General features: G+C 46.8%; 2 protein-coding genes and 1 long non-coding RNA gene across 3 annotated transcripts; 1 reads left to right on the top strand and 2 right to left on the bottom strand.

Moving 5' to 3' along the window:
* Positions 1-166: 166 nt before the first annotated feature.
* On the bottom strand, positions 167-2,753 carry LGALS3 (galectin 3). The gene is made up of 6 exons (XM_064511864.1): positions 2,652-2,753; positions 2,419-2,440; positions 1,971-2,261; positions 1,622-1,710; positions 1,350-1,518; positions 167-442 (listed from the first exon to the last, which is right to left on the bottom strand). The coding sequence occupies exons 2-6, from the start codon at positions 2,434-2,436 to the stop codon at positions 287-289; spliced, it is 723 nt and encodes a 240-aa protein (XP_064367934.1). The 5' UTR covers positions 2,437-2,440; positions 2,652-2,753; the 3' UTR covers positions 167-286.
* Positions 2,754-2,881: 128 nt separating this feature from the next.
* LOC135328431 (uncharacterized) lies at positions 2,882-4,744 on the top strand. The gene is made up of 2 exons (XR_010389271.1): positions 2,882-3,674; positions 3,877-4,744. It is a non-coding gene; the product is annotated as an uncharacterized LOC135328431 (long non-coding RNA).
* A 5,109-nt stretch (positions 4,745-9,853) lies between these two features.
* On the bottom strand, positions 9,854-21,416 carry MAPK1IP1L (mitogen-activated protein kinase 1 interacting protein 1 like). The gene is made up of 4 exons (XM_026100032.2): positions 21,236-21,416; positions 14,389-14,416; positions 13,132-13,845; positions 9,854-12,666 (listed from the first exon to the last, which is right to left on the bottom strand). Exons 2-4 carry the CDS (start codon positions 14,410-14,412, stop codon positions 12,655-12,657), a joined length of 750 nt encoding a protein of 249 aa, XP_025955817.1. The 5' UTR covers positions 14,413-14,416; positions 21,236-21,416; the 3' UTR covers positions 9,854-12,654.
* Positions 21,417-22,013: the final 597 nt, after the last annotated feature.

The raw sequence follows: 22,013 nt of genomic DNA, 5'->3' as shown, positions 1-22,013 counted from the left end.
CTGCTTTCCCAAGTTCTTCTCTCCTTGCAAATCAGAAATAGCTCTTATTCATTACCCTTTGGCAAGGAGCATCTCTCAGTCTCTACCGCAAAAATTCAGAGTCTTCCACATTTGAACTTTGAACTTGCTGGAGGAGATTGTCTTTTGACATCTTACAGAAAACAAATTTTACTGCCAGAGTATATTTTAATTAAAGGTAGTAAAAGTATTCATGCAAGAAGGCACTTCTGTTACAGCACTTGTTAAAAGCACTAAGTTTGTGCTGAAAGTAATGAGAACACCGTGGCTATATCATGGTAGGCATCACGCTGGTGAGAGAGATGTCCCCACTAATGCAGAGTTTGGTGACTTCGTTCAGTTTCTTCTCACGGTAGTGGTACTGCAGCAAGTGAGCATCGTTGACCGCTACCTTGAAGTGATCCACCTCGCAGAGGATCTGGAGCTGAAATAAAGGCACCAAATTAGTCAAAAGATAAATACTGGATTTGTTGTAGTAGGAAGTTTTAAGTCATAAGATCGGACTGGAAGCAAGCAGATGTGGCACCTGGTGAAGGGCTGCTGCCAGCTGAGTCCAGCCTGGTGGTGTGTAGGAGTATGAGCTGGTACAGCAACTGTCATTTGCAAAACCATTGGTGGTCTTTGCCTTCCCAGAAGCCCTCATCTACTTTTTCTCCTTGGCAGTTTAGCTAAGCATTTCCTCGTGACTACCGCGGTGTTTTCAGGTTGCAGTACCCTACGTTTCGCGCGGTGAGAGCTGCGTTCTCGCCATGCGTGAACCCATTCTGCAGGAGAAGCAGTTTGTGAAGGGTTGTTGGCTGCTTTCTCTGCAGGCCCCCTGGACACCTAACTGATCTGGAGATGACTTATCCTAACAGGAGGAAAAAATGCCTTATGGAAACCTGTTTAACAGCTGCTGGAGCATGGCAGCATAAATGGGGAGAATTTAATAATAAAGGGTGAGAACATAAATTACAGAAATTACAGCTCCAGCATCTTCCTTCTAAGCAGGAACGGATTCATGTGAGAGAGCATCAAGGTCCTTAGAGTTAGTCCTCGTCTCGTTACACAGCCCTGACGAAACAACCCTGCCAGCAGGGTTGTCCAAGAGGCCCAGCTCTGCCGGCCACGTGAGATCAAGTCCCAGCCTGGTGGCCCAATGCTGGGGCCAGGTATCGGCTGGGCAAAGAGATGCAAAGCCTAACGCTGGGCAACGACAGCGTTGGGTCAAATGAACTGGACTGCATTTTTCAGTCAAGTTAAGGGGTGTGAGTGCATCTGTCTCTGTGTTGCGTACCAAACGAGTTGGCCCTTCGGGCATGGTTAAGGAGTTTGGGGGGGTTTCTGGTTACCTTGAAGGGTTTTCCAGCTTCAAAGGGAAATCGAGGAGCTGTTCTATCCTCCTTTCCCCACTTGTTGTGGAACATGGAGTTGCAGACGATGACTTTTCTGCTAGCCTCGTTGAAGCGGGGATTGAAGTGGAAGGCAACATCGTGCCCTTTCTTGAAATCCAGGGCAAACCTGCAAAGGCAGTAACGGTTTAGCCGCTTTTGCTACGAAAGCCCTGATGCGCGAAGTGGCACCGCGCCACAGGGCTGCTGCCGGCTGCTCGGCGCCCCGGTACCTGTCTGGTCTCGCGTTCACCGTCCCCGTGATGGTTATGAGCATCCGCGGCATGAGGCCCGCCTGCAGCGGCAGTTCGAAGGGGACTTTCTGGGGAAGAGCAGGGAGTTGTCGTTAGCGGGGATGCACGGTGACGCGCAGCAAGAGCCGAAGGCTCGGGCAGGGGCTCGGGGCAAAGCAGGAGGCCGCAGCTTTGCGTCTCCACCCACCGCTCCCGTGTCCCCGCAGAGCCACCCCGCCAGGGACGGGGGACACGCTGGTCACCCTCCGGACCCCGTGAGCCCGCGGAGGTGCTTGGCCCGAGCCCGGATCCGTGGCCAAGCACAGCCGAAACACGACGGAGCCGTTACCATCAGTGCAGCCGGTCCCCCTTGCGGAGGAGGGGGCCCAAATCCAGGGTGGCCGGGGGGATGATGGTGTCCTGGTCCTCCTGGCCCTCCAGGGAAGGCTCCAGGTCCTCCGGGAAACGGTCCTGGTCCTGGCGGTGGTCCCGGATGCGGCCCCGGGGCTCCCGGATAATGCCCCGGGTACCCCGGGAAGGGGCCGGGGCCCGGCGGGGGGTGGCCCCAGGCGGCGGGCCAGCCTTGGCCCGGGGGAGCGCCGGGGTTCGGGCTGTTGCCGCCGGGCAAAGCGTCGGAGAGCTGCAGGGACACGGGGGAAGGGAGGGTCAGCACGGGAGGGGGGGAGGTACGGAGGGGGGAGCGCGGCCGGGAAAGGGGAGCCGGCTTTACCGGCACGGCCGGGGGCAGCGAGAGCCGGATGGGATACGGCTGCTGTAAAAAAAAAATCAGTACTTACAGAGAAACCGTCTGCCATTTCCCTGGGGAAAAAAAAAGGCAAAGGGCAGTCAGTCGCTTTGCACATGGGCAATTTGCAGAACGCGGCTCCGAAAGCCGCAGCGGCGCCCTCGGAGGGGGCTCCGGCCCGCAGCCGCCCCCCGCGATCAGACCTGACCGACCGCCCGCGGCGACCCGCCGCCCCCGGCCCCGGCCCCGGCCCCGGCCCCGGCCCCGGCCCCGGCGCCGCCTCACCTGCGCGCTGCGGGCGGCTGCGCTGGGCTCCGCGCGGCCCCGGCGGCTCCTGCTCGTGTCCCCGCCCGCAGCGGGGTGACGCGGCCCGGCCCGGCCCCCGGCACCGCCCCCGGCCCGGCGCCAGCCCCGGCGGCGGCTCCTCACCTGCCTGCCCCTAACCCGCATAGTGACCCTGCCCCTGACTCTGATAATAACCCATCACCTAACTCTGATGATAACCCATCACCTAACTCTGATACCCACCCAGCCCTTAACGCTGATGATAACCCGTCCCTTAGCCTTGGTAGTAACCCATCCCTTAACTCTGACATCCACCCTTCCCTTAACCCTGATATTCGCCCTTCTCTTAACTCTGGTATTAACCCATCGCTTAACTCTGGTATTAACCCTTCACCTGAGTCCGACGCTACCTCCTCACCCAGCCCTGATGGTCATCCATCGTCCACCTCTGATGGGCACCCACCACCCAGCTCTGATGGTCACCCACCCCCCGAACTTGGCTCAGCACCGCTGCGGTGTTGCCCAGCACTGACATTAGCCTTTCCTCCGGCTCCGGCTCCTCGCCCAGCTCCTGCCCCAGCGCCTGGCCGGGACCCCAGCGTCAACCTGCGTGGGACCCCGGCGTCACCCTGCTGCCTTTCGCCTGCAGCCCCGGGCGCACTCGGCCCCAGCGCCAGCCCTCCGGGTCCCTCACCCCGACACAGCACCAGGCCCAGCTCCCCATAGCTGCACCGCAAAGCACGAGCTCCTCATCCCATTTTCCTCCCCAAGTTATCAAAATAGGGTAACGAGGCCCCAGCAGGCCAAACCCCCGGAGAGGGGGGAGAAATCGGAGCTTGCAAACGTGGTGGCCGGGCTGCCGGGCGATGGGCAGCACCTGGCAGGGCTGGGCCGCCCTCACCCAACGCTGCATTTCTGCAGGCGCCTTTTGCCGCAGGCCGAGGCTGAGTCACCTCCCGCTTGCGCAACGGGCTCCACGGCGAGGGAGCAGCCTGCTCAGAGCAATAAAATAAGGAAAAAAGGGTGAGTTTGCATGCTGAAAACCCGGTCTGCTGTGCAACGCTCTGGATGGCAGTGAACTCCGAGGAATAATAGTTTAAGGCGGCAGCTGAGCTAAATAACTTAGCTGATATTGGAGCTGATAACAGGGGGAGGGAAAAAAAAAATAATACCCATTTCTCACACAAACGGGTGTGTCTGTTTGTTGGGGTGTTTTTTTTTCCAGCCCTCCTAGGCACGAACCGCCGCGCTCCCCAGCAACAACCTTTGGCAGCGGGATGGCTGCGCCGCGTTTCCGGAGCGCTGTTTATGGCGGGCGTTGCGTGCGATGCTCCGCGGGGACCTTTGCCGCATGACTGCCACGGGTTAATGAGTCACATTACAGCTCGGTTTAACGAAGGAGCAGGAGGGTGGAGGAGCTTTTACGCTGGAGACTGACGGTGCGAGGACAAGCGGGTAGAAACTTGGCCCCGAGTCACGGGGCTCTTTGCAGACACCAGATGCAAAGCGAAAAGCAGCTTAAAAACACGGCAGGAGTCGATGCCTTTTCCACCCGGAGCGACCACCTGCGAGTTACCTCTCACGGGAGGGAGCTGCAGGCACCAGCCCCGCAGGAGACGCAGGGGGTCGGGACACAGCCCCCAGCTTCGTAACCAAGCTGGGGAAACGCGGCCTCACCTGGCTGCCAGCGCTCCAGCCCTTGGCTTTTGCAGTATTTAGTGCATTTACTGAAATCTCTAGATTGCATCTGCAAAAAATGTTCAGCTTCTACTTAAGAAATGAGTAATAAATCCCCGCAGAAATAAGTAACAAGCCGCCCGCAGTCCTGGACCAGCACCAGCTGCAGCGCCCCGCTTCTCCCTCCCGCCGGACAGATCCCACCCAATACACGATGCCTTCGCTTAATCCCTGGGCACTTAAGTAGAGGCCACAGCAGAAGCGGAAGCGGAGCGGAGTGATTAATTTGGTGATTAATTAGCTAACTGGTGGCAATCCCACCCCAGCGGCTTCGCCCGGCTGCTGCAGAGGAGCCGCAGCATGGGGCAATTTGAAGCTTTCGTGTTATTAAAGATGAATAAACAAGAAGCAGTTTGTCCTTGACGTGCCAGGAGCTAAATAACGGGATGACGAAGCCCCACAGTGATCCCCAGGGCCTGCGCGGATGCTTGCTGGGGGGAGACACCACGCACACGCAAAGTGCAGGTGCCGCTGTGACCAAGCTCGTTGCCACCAAGGAGCTCCTGGTACCTCCCCTGGCCGTGCTCTGGGCTCACCCGAGCACGCAGGGCACCAGCTCAGCCTTGCAGGAAGCTGATCCAGCCAAAAACCGGGGAGGAGGAGCGCTCTGCTGCACGGACGGGTTGAATCACTCTTCCCTACCACAAAAGCAGCACCGAAAAGAGGGTGCGACTCCCTGGGTGCAGTCAGACGAGGAGAAGAAGACAGGGGAAGGACTTGCTCCCGATCACACGGCTGGCCTGGCCCAGAGGGCTTCTTGCCTCCAGCTGGCCGCTGCTCTCTGCGCGAGGCCCGGTACAAAGCTGCTTTTACCTTAGCTCAGGAAATCAGAAGAGATGGGAAGAGTTTTGAAAGAGCTGCTGGCAGGATAGCAGAGTTTGCTCCTTCCCTGCACTGCTGCGGACGCTAGATTTTTTGTGGAGCAGAGAAGTAACTCTTGCATGAAAGCTTAAATCTGAGCCAGGTTTAGGGTGCGGCATACTTGCCTTCAGCCTGTAGAAGTCAAACTAAATGCAGTCTAGGGCAGCAAAGATGCAGAATTACAGCGCTGTCTCACACCCCGGACCGAAGGAGGGTGCTACGCAACGGCGGCCGCATCCAGGATCTGCCACAACGTCCAGCTCCTGCCGCCCACTCCGGGAGAGCAGCCAGGGTCTCTCCCCGACCACCACCAAACAGCGCTGTGAGTCGGTAAAATGCTTTTCCTAATTTATCAAGTGTGCAACTTTAGCATCAAAATAATAAAACCTGGATACAGACTTCTCCGTCGGGAAAGGTTTGAGGAGAAGAGACGGTGCGGGAGGGCTACCAGCGCAGCGGCAGTGCCCTCTGCTGCCCACGGCGGGCCGGGACGCGCGGCTACCAGCTCCTCGGGCGCGAAAACCAGCGCTCTGCCTACGACCAGTCCTAACCACAAGAGCAAAACTAGAGAAGACGAGGTTTCACTTTTGCACAAGAGCCACTAGCTCGTTTATTCAGTATTCAGCTTTCATTTAGAGCAAACTTGTGGGGAGAGAGCAGCTTTTGCTCTCTCTTCTTAGCAAACGTGTACCCTGATGGCTTGCGCAGACACCCAGAGGACATCGCGAAGAGGAGCATCACGCAGGCAGCTACGACGATGAACCTGCCAATCCAGTAGTGGACATGCTCCAAGTTACGCTAGATATCTCACGCGATGGCGCTTGGCTTTCCAAGTGGTAAAATGCAGAGAGCATCAGGTTTGAAACCCAAACACGAAAGTACAAAGCAGAAGCTGCTGAGACCCAGGAATGCCTATATTTAAAAAGCTTTCAAGATGATCAACCCCGACAGCCTCTCCTTGAGGACAGCCAACAAACTTGAGTCTTACGCAGTGTTGCACCCCGTGAGAATAAGCACTGGGATGTTAATGCATTAATTCTTCCCACTTCTAAGCAAACCTAAAATAGGATATTCTACCACCTTCTCTGCACCGGAGGGTATCACCCTATAGCTGAAGAAAATTCAGAGAAATAACCTACCAGAAAGCACAGGACTCAAAACCACAACCAGACATGCAGAACAATTTCTTTTGTTCAAAGCATTATATAAAGCTTTGCACATAATGTAAATTAGGCCCATTCTTGGGAAAAGACACAATAATACGGTTTTATTTTTCATGATCTGTTAACAGCTTAGTAAAGTGGAGCCTCCTGATAGCACATGCTGTGCTCCTAACAACTCCACCAGAAGCCATAAACCTACCGCAGAATAACACTGCATTAATTAGCCAGAGTAAGCGCAGCAAGTTGCAAACGAAATTAGCAGTCGTTTGCCACCTTCTGGCTTAGTTTTGAGAGAGGATGAACCCCATGTTTGTTTTTTAATAAAATGTAGGACACAATTTCTGAGAAACACAGGATAATTGAGGTGGGAAGGGAGCTCAGGAGGTCTCTAGTCCAACCTCCTGCTCAGGACAGGCTCAGCTCTGAGGTCAGACCAGGTTGCTCAGGGTCCAGGCTGGCCTAGAAAACCTCCAAGGATGGAGGCTGCACAACCACACTGGGCAACCCGCTCCAATGCTTCACTGCCCTCACAGTGAAAGAGCTTCTCCTTAGATCCAGCCTAAATCCCTTTTTTCAGTTCATGCCCTTGTTCAGTTTTACAGCAACTACTGTCAGCTTTGCTGGTGCTTGGTTCAGAGCATGTTCACTAAGACATCCCTGCAGCCTAATACCAACTGGAATAGCAGTCTCTCTTTAAACCTAGGTAATTCCCACCATTTCACACTGGGAATCCCAGCTCTCGCCCAAGAGTCACTAGAAAACAGGTAGGGACAGGAGAAAGCACAGTACTTCCACCCAGCCTCCCCCCCAGATAAAACGTTTAATAATTTGTGTGGCTTATCCTCCCTGGGACCCCTCTGTGGTCAGTGGAAAAGTAGTTTCCTCTGGGGAACATTTTCTAGATGAGCTTCTTCCCCCTGACCAGGACTAACCCAAGAGCAGTCTCCTAACCAAGTTCATGGTCTGATTTGCATTTCTCTCGGCAGCAGCTCTGCCTCCTTCAGTAGAGTGCTGTGTTGGTCTACATCGAATTATATTAGAGAAGTTCTCTGGCTTAAAAATAACTGGGGAAGTGGGTGGGGGAGACACTATTTGAGCCAGCATTACCAATACAGGAAACAAATTGAGTGGCTGACAGCACAGCTTGATGCGAAAATTTAAGGGTTAGGTGCTATTTAAAAAACAAAACAAGAAACTCCCCTAATCTGTACCACAGAAAGATGCACTTGCAGAGCAGGTAAGATTCTGCAAAGACAACAGAATTAGTACCCAAAATTAAATCCATGAGCGTATTAGAAAGGGGACAGAAATTCAGGTATTTCTATTTACCTCTGAAATAGCTCATTTAACTAGCATGTAGCCTTTTAAAAGTGATACCACATAACTGACCTTGTTTGTATTATTACAGACTATCCCTTTTCACTTAATCTAGATATAATTTATGAGCCCCTGCACAATGAGATACAAAGTCTTCATGCTTCTGTTTTCATTATTATAAAATGTGTCAAACTGAACTATCACAGCCCTCAGAAACAACATACCTGCTTCTAACATCCCACTGCCTTCAGGCACAGGACTTCAGCATTGCCTGGGCTATTCAGAAAGGCCGCAACGACCCAAAGAGAAAAATCTTCACCCGCTGTTAGCAGCCTAACATGGAGGGTGCAGATAGGTGAGGGGGGTGGTTTAAGTATTTTTAGATCAAGTTAACTCAAGTTCGACTGAATTGCAAGGGCAGAGGAAGATTTAAAGTTATTTCCTCTGCTATACCTACCTTAGAAAAGTAATTGGGAAAACTGGAGTCAAGACAGATGTCGAAATATTTCATTTCCTATCTAGCCCTTATTCTTCAGACCAGGAACTTCAGTAATGCGAGCTCTCCTAACGCACAATGAGGGCATAGACCAAGGTATCAGCTACTCTTGGGTTAGGCCCACAAAGCAAGCTCATTGCTCTGCTCTCAGCCTCACCAGTACCTACCCGCACCCACAGCAGGGCAGTCCTGGATCCGAGCCCACCCGTACTCTTTCTCCAGATGTCTTGGGACTAAGCACTAACCACGTTTGTTTATTATTGCCACAGTTAATCTTGCAGGATGTACTAATTTATTGGAAGTGTATATTAAAAGTTGAAATTAGCATATCTTGATTTGCTAGATCATAGTTAACATACTCATCTATTATTTGCCTGGGTAAAAAATGGCTGTTTGACATCTACAGATAACATGAACTGTATCCTAATGACTGGCATTTTGTGCTTCATTTCTGAAATAGGAGAGGAAAGCTACTATTATGAAAAAGGCAGAGTTTTGCCCTTGTTTAGATACCTGTGACCTCTTGCTATGCAGAGACTAAGGACAACCCTCCTATCAATACCCTGCTCTTTGGAGAGTCCTGATGCTCCTCTGTACAGGCAGGTCAGTGAACCCAACCTGTGCTGAGAAGGATCTCGGCTTGCCTGGGTACACGTCTTCACAGGAGTCAACCAGAACATGCCTGTGTCATGGATCCAAGTAATACACAAGGACACATGTAGCTTTGTAAATCCTCTGCATTATTTTTTTCAAAAGCAAATACTTCCTTAAGAATTATGTAGATAAATACAACCTGTCAGAGCAAAAAGATTGGTTAAAGTTATTCAGGTCTGCAGGGAAGCAAGCAATTAACACTCTTGGATCAACACATCCAAGTCTTCACCTCTGCAAGAGGAAAAAAGTTGCCTGTCTGGTAAGGACAAGTGACCGCTCATCTCAGGCAGTCTAGAGGTGTGGACAATCCCACAGCTAAGCACTGTCCAGACAAGGTACTGGTCATGCATTACACTATTAACAGGCCTTAGAACTGTGTTTTGGGTCCACGGTCTAAAAAAGTTTGTTTTCTACAGCTTGAAGTTGATAAAGATTTTTCTGTTTCCCAATTATACTGGTCACTACTGCAATTTTTACCTTCCTGAAAGGGTGAAGGCGTGAAGAGAGGTGAGCAGTGCTGGCCAGCTCAATGCATATCTTTCTGCGAGCCACAATATACAGAATATAGATACCCAGATTAGTGGTGTTCACACTTCAGAGTTCAGACCACTGTCAAGCCTAGTTTCTCACAAACTATTATCCACCCTTTCCCATCAAGCTTTTAATTGGAATAACCATATAAAAACATTGATTTGCAAGTCACTTACCATATCCTCGTGGATCAATCTAGCACAGGAATTGTCCAGAGCCCAGGGAGAAGAGGGGAACAAAACACCCACCCTCCCATTTAAAAATAAGCCCCATTCCTCCTCTAATATAAGCAAGAACAGATCTTATTTTCCTTCACAAACAAGGTGGTGTGTGAACAGGTAGTATCTCAGGCTAACGTGCTACAGTATCGCAATGGTCGCATCCATACTTAATACGCCTTATGCGGAGGCACACAAAAGGAACAGGAAAAACACTCACAGCAGTCAAATAATTCTGGTTTTATATTCAGTCTTTGCAAGTCAAGGATGTCCTACTTTTACTATTCATTCAAGGCAAAAAATCTACACAAGCATGTCAAAAGCAGTAATTGAAAAACAGTAAACACAAGTCTTGAAAATACGTTTAATGTCTAATCTTATACAAAAGTGACAGCATTTTCAAAAAAATATCAAATCCTGTATTTATAGCTTCTCACTATCATACAGCAATATTTGTTTCATCTAAAGAAAATACAGCAGCAGGTGATAATCTATACTTTAAAGATGTGATTGCTTATATTTCATATTGTAAACAAATGCGGTATGTCGATCTCAAAGCACAAGTCAAAACAAACTTCTCAGCAATTTAACTCAAATGATGCATAGAAATGTACAAATTCCATTGCAAAAGCTTCAGGCCAGAAGTTGCTCACACTTGACATAACATGTGATAAAGTTACTACACGGTATATAGTGACAACTTGAGTTTTTACACAATAGATTAACAGGTATATCCTTTTCACTGCTATGCAAAGAACTTTGCTCACAAAAACAAAGGGGTTATGAAACAGTTTTTCATGACCTCAAGAAATACGAATATACATTGAAAAAACATCCCATATATACTGAATTTTAGCCTAACCATTCCAGTAATAAATCCTATTTCAGGAAGAACCTAGAAGTCTAGTTACTTTTACAAATCCCCTTTCCAAAATTCATTATTTGCTATGTTCACTCTATCCTTTTCTACCTCTTCCCATTCCCTGCAAAAACAACGACCAGTGCAATTTCAAACTGGAGTGCTGCTACTACATGATCCATTCATTTGAAATAAATGTTTTTCCATTACACTGATTTATCAACTAAGGCTGCAGGTATCAAAAAGCACTTGAGCAGATGTGGGGTCAGTGGTCTATCACATTTACTCTTATCAGTCTTGCCAAGATCTAAGCAAAGTCTGTTGTTGGGAGGAGGGAAGCTTGTTTAAGGTTAATGAAGACTTCTGCACATTTTTCAGGTTCTGGTTTCTAGGGGCACAGACACTAGGATTTAAGCTGAGATGTTAAGTATTCTTTGTTCAGCTCTGCTATTGTCTTCTTAATATATATTTAAAAAGTACCTTTGCTATTAGTTTTCATGACAATAGATTAAAACAGCCACAGCTAAGCTGAACTGCTTTCTGCTGCAAAAATATTGCAGGACTTTGCCATAAAGGCAAAGACAAGCATCACCACCAGGTCACCCCACTTGTTTTAAGGAGTCCGTTATACACACACAGGAAGCCATGATAAGGTATGGGAAGAGAATTAACTTGCTTTCACAGTTCCATGATACAAAGATTTCCTAATGAGATACCATGTTAAGTGAAATTTCTAATTCTACCTACAGAGGCTAAGTTAGGATATCCTCAGCTGAGGATAAAATAAGCTTTCCATGGTCAAAGTCTAGGCTATGAAGTACCACGAGGAACTCCAGAACTCCTCACTGACACACGGGTGTATGTCTCGGTAATGCTAAACTAGCATTGCAATAAACCCCTGACATGCTCTTTGCACGGATATGGCAAGAATATGAAAACTTACTGCAGTGCCCCTTCAGAAGAGGGACAGCTGCACAGCAGTGCACAGGCTTCTACACATTCAATTACTCCCAAATTAAGCTCACTCGGTGAGGTATGCAGACACCTAGCTGAGAAAAGAGGACTTCTCCACATTACTGTATCCAGTGGAGTCTCAGTGAGACTGGCTTATTCTCAACTGTGGCAATAACGACGATACAAAGGATCTTTGTAGCCGATAGAACTAAATGCAAATACCAGGAGCTGCGGGGAAGGGAACTGACAGACTTAATTTTTTTTTTTTTCTTTTAAATATCTTTTAAGCTCAAGTTCAGTTTCCAGGGACTCTGAAAATCTGCTGAGTTTACACAGCCCAGCAGCAAAGTCAAATTTTCAATGACTAGAATCCAGGTCAGAAATAGGAAAGTACCTTACTTAAGTGGGAATCAGTTTCTCTTTACATAGACCAAGCCAAACTTCCAACCACCACAGAATGAGAACTCGCAAAATTATGTCCTCATTTGCATGCATAAAACTCACATTTGTTGATTCAAAGTTAACTGCACATCCAGGTATTTTATTTGCACATAAATGCCTGTTTGTGAATGCGAACAGTGTGCAGACAAGTCAGACCAAGTATTTCAATGCGCATCTTCTCTGCTGTAGTCCCAGCTTGAGCAATTGTTTTGAGTATATACAAAATGCTGAGAAAACCTTCAAGTTCACATGCTCTGTCTCCTTAGTTTGAATTACTGTAGCATGTTCAAAAAATTACATTTCTTGACAAGAATCTTGAAATACACTTTTTATTGACATTTTTCAATAACCTGAAAGTAGACAAAATATGACTATCCATCCATTCAGTGACCAGCACAAGTCTGGCAACAAAACTTAAAGCATTCATGGAAATTTAAGAATTAACAATTTGTATGTCCTTGGGCCTGATTTTTTTTTTTTTTAAATAATCCTTACTTGGCAATTCTCATATTTCCAAGGAGAATACTTGCCAAAGTAAGAACCACAGGTTTAATTGTATTTCTGCTCTTCATAATTCACTTTATTAAACCAAACAACTATGCCAGCATATGAGCAAGTTAAATTTATGCAGATTGCTCCTTCATACCTCAAATGCACATACAAGAGGCAAGTGTTCTTCATAGCCCCAAACATTACGGAAACAAAAACTGTAAAAATCTCTAAGTAGTGGATGAAGGTGGAAAGCTACAGTACTTTGTTGCCCAGAATGTATTCAACGGTAAGGCTGCAAGAGACAATAATTCACAGTCAATAGTGGGTTTACACAAAGCAGTTAATTTGCAGTTATAAACATTCTTAATTAAAACTAATTCATCTTTACAATGCATTACTCCCTCCCTGTGCCCTAGAGGGGAACTCTCTATACTGCAGAGACAAGAATACTTTCTATTTTCTATTTCAGAAATTACTAGAAGCCCTTTCCACCCCCTTTTTTTGCCTTTCAGAGATGGCTTTCAAACTAGTGGGAGGCTGCTATAGTGTGATGTTTGGACACACTCAAATTTGATATAACTTGATCATTCTGGTATATTTAGCATTCAGTTAGAAAAATTCCCATCATACCACTGACTACACAAATCAGACAGATGTGCTGGAAGTTCTTACCTGCTTTAATAGGTGTTATGCTACCAAATTTCCACACTTAAACACATAACATTTTAGAAAAATTTGGAACAAGCTAAATACTCACATGGGGACCACCAGGCATTGATGGAGCACCAGCAGGACCAGATGGCACTTGAAAAGGATTAGGGGGCGTAGGATATAGTCCTGGAGCTGGATATGATCCTGTGGGTGGAGGAAATGGACCTGGTGGTGAAGGTCCCCATGTTCCAGGCGGGACTGTACCCCATGGTACTGTTGGCGCAGCCCCTGGAGTCTGGGTAGGAGTGGAATATGGCCCTGGGGGTGGATATGGCATGCTAGGTGCAGGATACTGCCCTCCCATTGTTGGTCCCCATGCTCCAGAGGGCATGGATCCCCATGGCCCAACAGGAGCAGGAGGTGCAGCTGGCTCTGTTGGACCACCGTAAGGTCTTGGAAGCTCTGGAAAGGGCATATTTGGCGGAGGATATTGCCCTGGTGGGACAGGACCTGGCACAGTTGGGGGTGGATACGGACCACCAGGAGGAGGGCAAGAGGGTCCAGTAGGAGGAGGAGGAAATGGAGCAGGCGGTCCAGGGGGCATTGAAGGATACATTCCTGTTGGCGGAGGTCCGAATGGCACACTGGAAGCGGAGGTGTTCGGCGGCAATCCGGACGGCCCAGTAGGAGGAGCGCTCGGGTTGTTCCAAGGATTTGAAGCTGGCCACCCCTGTGGCGGCTGACCAGGCTGCTGACCAGGCTTCGTACTGCTCACTTTAGAGGTTTTAGCAGGTGACTGATCTGGTAAAGCATCTGCCAACTAGAAGACAAAGTGTCGGTGAGAATGTAAGCTGCCTACTGGACTTGCAGCTGCACACACTCATCCACTGCATATATGTTACCGTTACCAAATTGGGAGAAAAAACCTAATTGTTACTGCACAGAAAGATGATTACGTTCATTTTTGTGCAGCTTCTATCATTAGGATACAAGAGATTCTGACATGCTGCAGTTACCAAGCCAAAGATAAAAGGTGACCTACGACACAGAGCTATAAGAAATTTCAGTGCAAATCCAAAGAGAAAAGATTTCTCTAAGTTTCCATTACAGCTATTCTGATATGATTAAAATACAGCTCCTATGCTCTGTTAATATCATAGCAGAAAAGAACCCTCAGGGCTCCCTGCAGCTTCATATACGCAGCCCACAGATTGTTATATCTGCCCAAAAGAAAAACACCACAACTGCACCAGCAAGAAAACAACTTCTCAACTTTAAGCTCCACTTCTTGAAAAAGTATGTCAACTTTTAGAATGAAATAACACAGCTAGCTGATCTTCAGGAAAGCAAAATTACTACTTACCGAGAAATCATCAGTTCCAGACATTTTGCTGAAAAACAAGGTAAAATAAAGTGAAACTCACTGAAAGTAATTGACTTATTTCAAGCAAGCGCTCCTAAGACAAATTCTACATTTGTTTCATTCAAACCGTAACAAATGTCTAACTGGGGCACCTCTCAGCAATGATTGTCTCAATGACTCAGGCCCACACAGATATGGACTACCCAAATACTTTGATACAGGTGTTACAGAAAGGCAAAACTTCAGCCTCTCCCTGTCTCACCTTAGACAGCACCAACACATAATGTAAGTGGGTCACAAAGCAAAGAAAAAAGAAATTCAAATACTCATACCAAGTAGGCAGCCCACCCCAACAGTGATGGCTCTAAAGCATTCAAGGTCTTCCTTAACTGGGACTCAGGAAGGTTAAGGCAGACTGCTTGCAGGTGATGCTAATGCACCTAAGATAAAACATGGTTAAACCCTCATGCAGATGCTCTTTCAGAAGTAAAAGAGCCATGGTTTGCTGAAGCTTCATTCTCCAGGGGATTTAACACACTTTAAAGATGGTAGATACTCTTATATGTTGTTTACTTGCACTGACTTCAGCTAAGCTGACCTTAACTCTGAGCGACATGGCTAAGATCTTATTAACGAGTACCTAATTTCCAATGACTCAACATTTAAATGCTCAAAACAAGGACAAATGAGCCAGGTGCTATCTTTTCATGAAGCCAAGTACCACATCCACGGTACCTGGAGCTTTCCGAAGCTTTGGCAGGATGAAAACTGACTGGTCTTGTCAGTCTTTATTGGCCGCATAAAAGGGCAGTGTCACTAACCTGAAGTTACATTCAGTGTCACTAAGGAGCAGACTGACAAGGAGTACTGACTAAAGATGAAGAACTCTTGAAAAGATGACCAAGAGCAAGTAAAATAGGTACAGATGCCCCTATGCAGCCAGAAGATTTTAGGGGAGACAGAAGATTAATATAAACATCAGAAGAGGGAAAAAAAATGTAAGATGCAAGCCAAGACTACAAATACTACTGCCCAGCTGAACCCAAGGAAAACTTCCCTTCTCAATAATCTAAAGATGGGGAAGACTACTTTTAAATCAACAGTGACCAGTTGGGAAGAACGAGAACATGGCACCTAATATTCACTTGCCCTAATATTCGAGCTACTCTAAGCTTAGAGACTTCCTAAGCGGCAGGCAGTTTCTATGTATTTAATAACTCTCAATTGATTTATTTCCCACAAAGATGTCATTTTCCTCTTGCACCCACATCCTTTGGCGAGGAACTCCATAGGGCTGTTATTTGCTACACCAAAGCAGCACCTCCTTTTTTGCTCTAAACTGAGATCTTACTAGTTTCATTTGATGCTCCTTTATTCTTGTATTTGAGGAAAACAGTCAATCTATTCTTATCTACCTGCCCATGCTGCTCATTATTCAGTAGATTTTTAACATACTATCTTTTAGCTGCGTCTTCTCCAGGCTGAGATCTAGTTTACTTCATTGGCCCTTGTGCAGATACTATTCCACACCTTCGATCATTTTCATTGCCTTTTTGAGGCTTTTCCAATTCTACTAAATCATTCAAGATGAATGGACAAGAAAGAGCTACATAGAAAATTCAAGATGCAGGAGAACCACTGATTTATACAGTTTCATAATTATGTTCTGGTTTGTCCTCTATTTCCTTTCTAATACTTCTTAATGTTTAATCTGCTTTTTGATCACTACTGAACTGACTTTTGTGGAAATATTTCATTCCTTAGTGTAAAGGTCAGCCTATCATTTTATATATGAAATTATATGCATCACTTTACATTTATCTACTCTGAATTACATCCCATTTATCTACACTGAATTATATCTGCTATTTTATTACCTAATCTGTATTTTCCTGAGTAGCTTCATACGAGCAAGACATTGCATATCTATCTCATCTACCCAGTTATTTATGACTACACTGAATAGCCCTGATCCCTGTGGAAACCCACTGAATTTCCAAAACTATACTTATAATTTAGATAAACCTTTTAAGAAACACGTATCTACTCCCAAAGGTCAGACAAAATTACTGCCATGGCAGAGCTCAATGCATAAAACCAAAGGCTTGTTAAAGCTCCCTCATCAGCTTGTAACATCAGTAGTTCCTTCAAATAAGCATAGATATTTGAGTCTTTGTATTTTATCAGTTCACATCAACGGCCATTTGTTTGAAGTTGAGAAAGCAACCAAACTAGAGCAAGAAAGCCTGTTTTCTGCTCTTATCAGGAAGAGCTCCGCTGTTTGCAGCATGCATCTGTTTGCAGCATGCATCTACCAGGAAGAAAAAGCTCAATTTCTCTTCAACAAATAACCACTTATGTTAAAACAGTTCATTGGTTTCTGAAATGAACCATGCTCAATATTGATCAGAAGTTGAGTCCTTGCTTTTTAGTGGCATTGTAGTTCAATTCACTTATACAAACACAGAAGCTATTTGATATAAACCAAAAAATATAGGAATCATTAATATAGAGACAATTCTAAAAAAATTTTACATAAACGCGCATGTAGATTTATTCTCATGCAAAAAAAGGGTCAGCAAAAAGCAACACCAAAACAGGCAAAGAGAATCATCCTTTCTTTATGCAGAAGGAGATGAAGAGAAGGCATGGGTAAGACCAAACAAGAAAAACAGATCTATAGAAGACTGAAAGACGCCCATAGAAGTTAAAACATATGCTGCAAGGGAGAGAAAGAAGAAAGAAACAAATCTAAAGGAGAGCTCAGAAGAAAAATCCCATGATCCATCACAGAAGTGAGAGAGTAGTAAATTCAGGTCAAAGTGGTGGATAATACGGTTTAAACAGGCCTGCTTACAAAACATCGACAAATATCCCTGATATTTGTCAACAGATAAGTTCAAAATATTTCTTCGCCATCAAAATTATGGAAACAATTCTGTTGCATGACAATATTGGGGAAAAAAGTGTAGCTAAGCATAGCCTGTAATGAGGTTTAGTTCCTTTTCAATTTGGCAAGCAGACTAGAGCAACATTTGGCATAACTGAGTCAATGCCAAGCATGTCAAGGATCCTCTAACAGATAGGATAGCCTACTTCGAGGACATTTTTTAACATACATTTAACATTTAATCTATGCACTGCCATCTTCATTTCATAAGAAAATTTAATGTACTGTTAGATGCATTAAGGCACCAGAACAACTAATTTGTACTTAAATCTAAAATCCATATGCCATTCAAATTGCTAAGCACTGATATAAAGAATTTCAACCAAAATCCTACAAAAATATCACACACGAGTACTGTCCAGGCATTTACATGCCCTGAGACTCACTGGGGATACTGTCAGATAAAAGACCTCCAAATAACTCTACTTTAAAGCCCCCCAGTCATGCAGGGGCTCAAAAATCACAGGACAATGCAGCCAATGGTGTGTTAACTCTGTCTTCTCTAAAAAATAAAAATAAAAAATAAAGTTAATATAAATAGATTTTCATTTTCTCTTTAATTTTTCCTGTACACTCTTCTTGAAGAAGATCTCAAAGGCACTAATATGTGCAGAGAACAGCCAATTCATGTAACCTTACATTGCTACATCCAAATTCTATTTCAAATTATTCTTTCCTGGAGATTGGGAGTGGCAGTGGTGAAGAGCGGTGAGTGGAAAAAGGGTACAGGAGCTTAAACAACTCAGCAGGGAATTGAAAGGTTACAATACTGGCAGCCTTAAAACTGAAGTCCTGCTTCCATCCACTTTGCTGCAAGATAAGATTTCCTTTGTTTTCTGAAGGCCTGGAAACATCCTCCGCTTTCCAGAAGCGCAGAGCCTGCCAGCTCCGGAGCAGCTGTTCAAGGCCACCATTCCTCAGCCACCTCTGAGAACACGTATAGCCAGAAAAGTCAAGCTGAAGTGAGATAGAGAGAGATGGCCAATGTTTTTGGGAAAAAAAAGCATCTAGGAGCAAAATCTTTCTCATCCATTATCTTGAAGAGCGATGAGAGGGCTAACGCACAGACTTCTACTGTATCTACCTAGAACCAATATATAGCACAAACTTTGGACAAGAGTCCATCAACTCCTGGATACCTGGGATCTTCTCATGAGAATTAATTAACAACACGTAGCTAAGACAAGTAAGCCTGTTGGGATCCACACTGCAGAAAGGTTGAGAAGCCCTGCTATATAGAACTGATGATCTCCAATTCTACCAACAGCATTCAAGGCCAACTGAAATACATGGTGATTTCCAGAGAGGTCTGTGAAAACCCTGTTTCTGGAAGCGTGGTGCTACATGCAGCAGGCTAAACCCTTCAGTTTCCAAAATAAAACAGTTCAATGCTTTTTAGGCTATAAGCATTTCTCTGATCATGTCCAACCCAACAAAAACTGATGGATGTAGTAACATTTTCTCCATGCTCATGCCCTCCCTGGCTTTTATTCATCATCAAGCTCTAGCAACCACAGTTAAAATGAACCACTTAAAACTTTTGTTTTTCCTAAAGATACCCAAAACTACGCATCAACTGCTTTCATGGTTTTTTGAATTGCATGACATTTTTTGAACACTTGATGTGCCAGATTTAGTTCCTGTCTACAAGATCATCTTTCAAGTACAGGAAAATGCTTTCTAAATGCAACAGCTCCGCTGATATAAGCTGCATTTCCACTGGGTGGCATGCCACTATCAGAGAAAAGGTTCTTTTGTTACTGTAACATGACTAATTCCCCACCAGCATAACCTCATCTACAACAAGATTTCTGCCCACATAAATATAACTACCAACATAGCTATACTGATAAAATGGAAAAGAGACCAAATCTTTGACAGCTTCTAAGTGTTTTCCAAAATATGCAAATTTCTGCAGCTTCTGTCTACAGTCATTAAGCACCAACATGTTTTCGCTGTCCTTCCCTATCTTTAATGCCTTCTTGGAAGCCAGGTTGACGCTCTTGTGCACTGCATGATCATTTAGTCTGGCCTGCACAGTTATTCATCTGGAGAATAAAAGCAACTGATACACAGATGGGAAATAAAAAGCAGTCATTAGATCATTAGTAGCTATTTTAGGTGTGATGATCTTTTTGCCCCTTCACACACCTACTTTGACTGAAAGAAGGGCAGGAGTAGGTTTCAGTTTTCATATCATTTTCAAGACAGACTTAATTAAGAATGACAACAGAGAGTGATGCATGTCAGTGCATTCGCTACAGATTATCAACTACAAGAAAAAAAACTCTTCAAAACAGAGGTCTTAAATGGTTAAGAGCTGCAAAATTTAAAGCCAGAAGGAATTATAATCTGTTTCAGTTTTTCATGCATGACAGGCCACTCAGTTTCACAGCTACTTCCCAAACTGGACCTAATCACTTCAAATGGGCCATCTGTTTGTGATGTGGTGACCCAAAACTGTGAAATATGCATCACTTCTGAGGTTGCTTGCTTGTCCACCAGCTGTGGTACAAAACCAATGGAGACCAGCGAGTTTCCACCATCAAACCTTTCTCCTGTCCACACCACTCCCACACTGCGAGTCTTGCAAAAGACACGTAGCCCACAATAGCAGCCCACAATAATTAAGATGTCTTCCATATAACTGCATCTAAACTTCCTTTCAAAGCCACAGAGTCCATTTTCATGTTATCCTCATTTTTAAAAGTGTGCCTTATTTCTAATTTCTAGCTTTAGCTTCCCATTACTAAACCTTCAGAAGCCTTCCTGAACTAGCTGCAAGAGCTATTTAAAGAATACCTATGTTGTCCTCCAACAGAAGCTACATACTCAGCAGTTAAAAGCTTAATTTTTGAGGGGGGGGGTGGACAAACTAGGCAAACTGACCCTGAGGGCAACAATTTCACAGCCTCTCCAACTGTGCCTTTTAAAAACATAACAGCGCCAAAATTGCATGCCAGATTCCAGTCCTAGTCTCAACAGTGACAAACAAGAACAGGCACCCTTTCTACTCCTTTATAGAGCTCCTTCGCCAGGATAACTGTTTTTCAGGATATCAGCCACCTCTACGGAGGGAGGCTGTACCTTTTCCATCTTGCTTTGGCACTGTTAAGATGCACTTTGTTTGAATGAACTTAATGCTTTCCAGGATTGGCCTGATATTTACCACATATCTTGGCATCATCCACAGTTCTTGGGATTGTAGTTTTTTGGTTTTTTAAGTTGCAACACTCTTTTTTCTTATATCCACTGAAAATAAGGTTGAATAGCATCTGATCAATGCTGCTTTCCACAAAGATCCACTAGAAACAATGAGTTCTCTCACAGACAAAACCTGTCTGTTAAACAGTTCCCCCACCTTGCAACATGTTCTTTGGCACAGCTTACATATCCTGCATTTCATAAAATAAATGTGTCATGAACGATGGAAAGTGCCTTGACCAAGATCTTCTCCAGCAAGGAGGATTACATCATGCACGTACACTCAGGTAGTCATTTATAGATGTACCACAAACGAGAGTTAGCACATTTTACCCAGTGACGACACAGCCAACACCACCATTACACAGTAAATCGGAAACCTCTTCAGGGGCATTTGTCCTCCCATCCCCGCACAACCGCCAAGCCCCGGCGGCCACCAGCAGCCGGCTGCGCCCCGCTGCGCCACGAAACCCCGCGGGGGAGGAGAGCCCGGCCGGCGCCGCTGCCGCGAAGCCACTTCCCCCCGGCCGCCCCCTCCCCGCGCCGCCGGGCAGGGCCCGAGGGCCGCGGCGGCGCGGCACCGCCCGCCCTCCCTCCCTGGGGATGCGGCGGGGCGGGAGCCGCAGGGATGGAGCCCCCCCTCCCCGCGCGCTCAGGGCCGCGGCCGGGCCCGGCGGGAGGCGCCGCCGCTACCTGTGAGGGACGGACAGAGGGAGGAGCGCGGCGGGGACGCAGGCCCGCAGCAGCCGGCCCGGCAGCAGCACCGCCACCCCGACGCCCAGGCGGAAGCGGAACTGCGTCACGCACCCCACTACCCAACCCGCACCCTCCCTTCCCCCTGCCGGAAGGTCACGTATGCCCTTAGCCCCACCCCGCTCAGGGGGCGCCACCGCCCCCTCCCCGCCCGCGCCGCCGGAGGTCACGTGACGACGCGCCCCTCCCCCCGCCTCAGCGAGGCGCCGCTGTCACGTGGCGCCTTCCGGCCACCCCGCGGCGACCTCTAGCGAGAGGGGACCGTTAGCGCTGCGGGGAGCGGCCCCGCCCCGCCCCCAACGGCCGCCGCCCCCAACGGCCGCCGCCCCCAACGGCCGCCGCCCCCAGGCTCTGCCTCAGAATACCGAGAATCGGGAAAACCTCACAAAACCGATTTCTGCCTCCCGCCAGGGGTGCTTCCACTTAGAGGAGAGTGACTCCTCTCTCTCCGCACTCTTAGCGATCTGATCTTCCCCTCAGCAGGCGCAGAATCCCACTTAATGTTATTCGGAGTTACATGGCGGGGTTCCCCAAAATGCCCAATTTTAGCGTTGACCATTTGGACCTGAAGGATGGTTTGCGCAGCTGAAAACTCGGCAGGTTTTCAGGTTTTCTAATAAAATCTGCTACCTCTCCCTCCCTACCTTTCTCCTCCCCTGACCGTCGTGGTAATGACGACTCATATACCCTCATTTTCCTGCCCTGCCCCTCCGAACTA

The sequence above is a fragment of the Dromaius novaehollandiae genome, chromosome 5 (genome assembly GCF_036370855.1).
Source record: "Dromaius novaehollandiae isolate bDroNov1 chromosome 5, bDroNov1.hap1, whole genome shotgun sequence".
Classification (NCBI taxonomy): domain Eukaryota; kingdom Metazoa; phylum Chordata; class Aves; order Casuariiformes; family Dromaiidae; genus Dromaius; species Dromaius novaehollandiae.
The sequence above is the reverse complement of the archived record's forward strand: the minus strand, read 5'-3'. Positions and strand labels throughout refer to the sequence as shown.

Coding starts and splice junctions, on each gene's coding strand:
- LGALS3 (XM_064511864.1), bottom strand. Junction 1,711..1,970: donor GGGGACCGGCTGCACTGATG/GTAACGGCTCCG, acceptor GCTCTTCCCCAG/AAAGTCCCCTTCGAACTGCC. Junction 443..1,349: donor AAGCTGGAAAACCCTTCAAG/GTAACCAGAAAC, acceptor CCTTTATTTCAG/CTCCAGATCCTCTGCGAGGT.
- MAPK1IP1L (XM_026100032.2), bottom strand. CDS start 14,412: ATGTCTGGAACTGATGATTTCTCG. Junction 13,846..14,388: donor CTGGAACTGATGATTTCTCG/GTAAGTAGTAAT, acceptor TTTGTCTTCTAG/TTGGCAGATGCTTTACCAGA.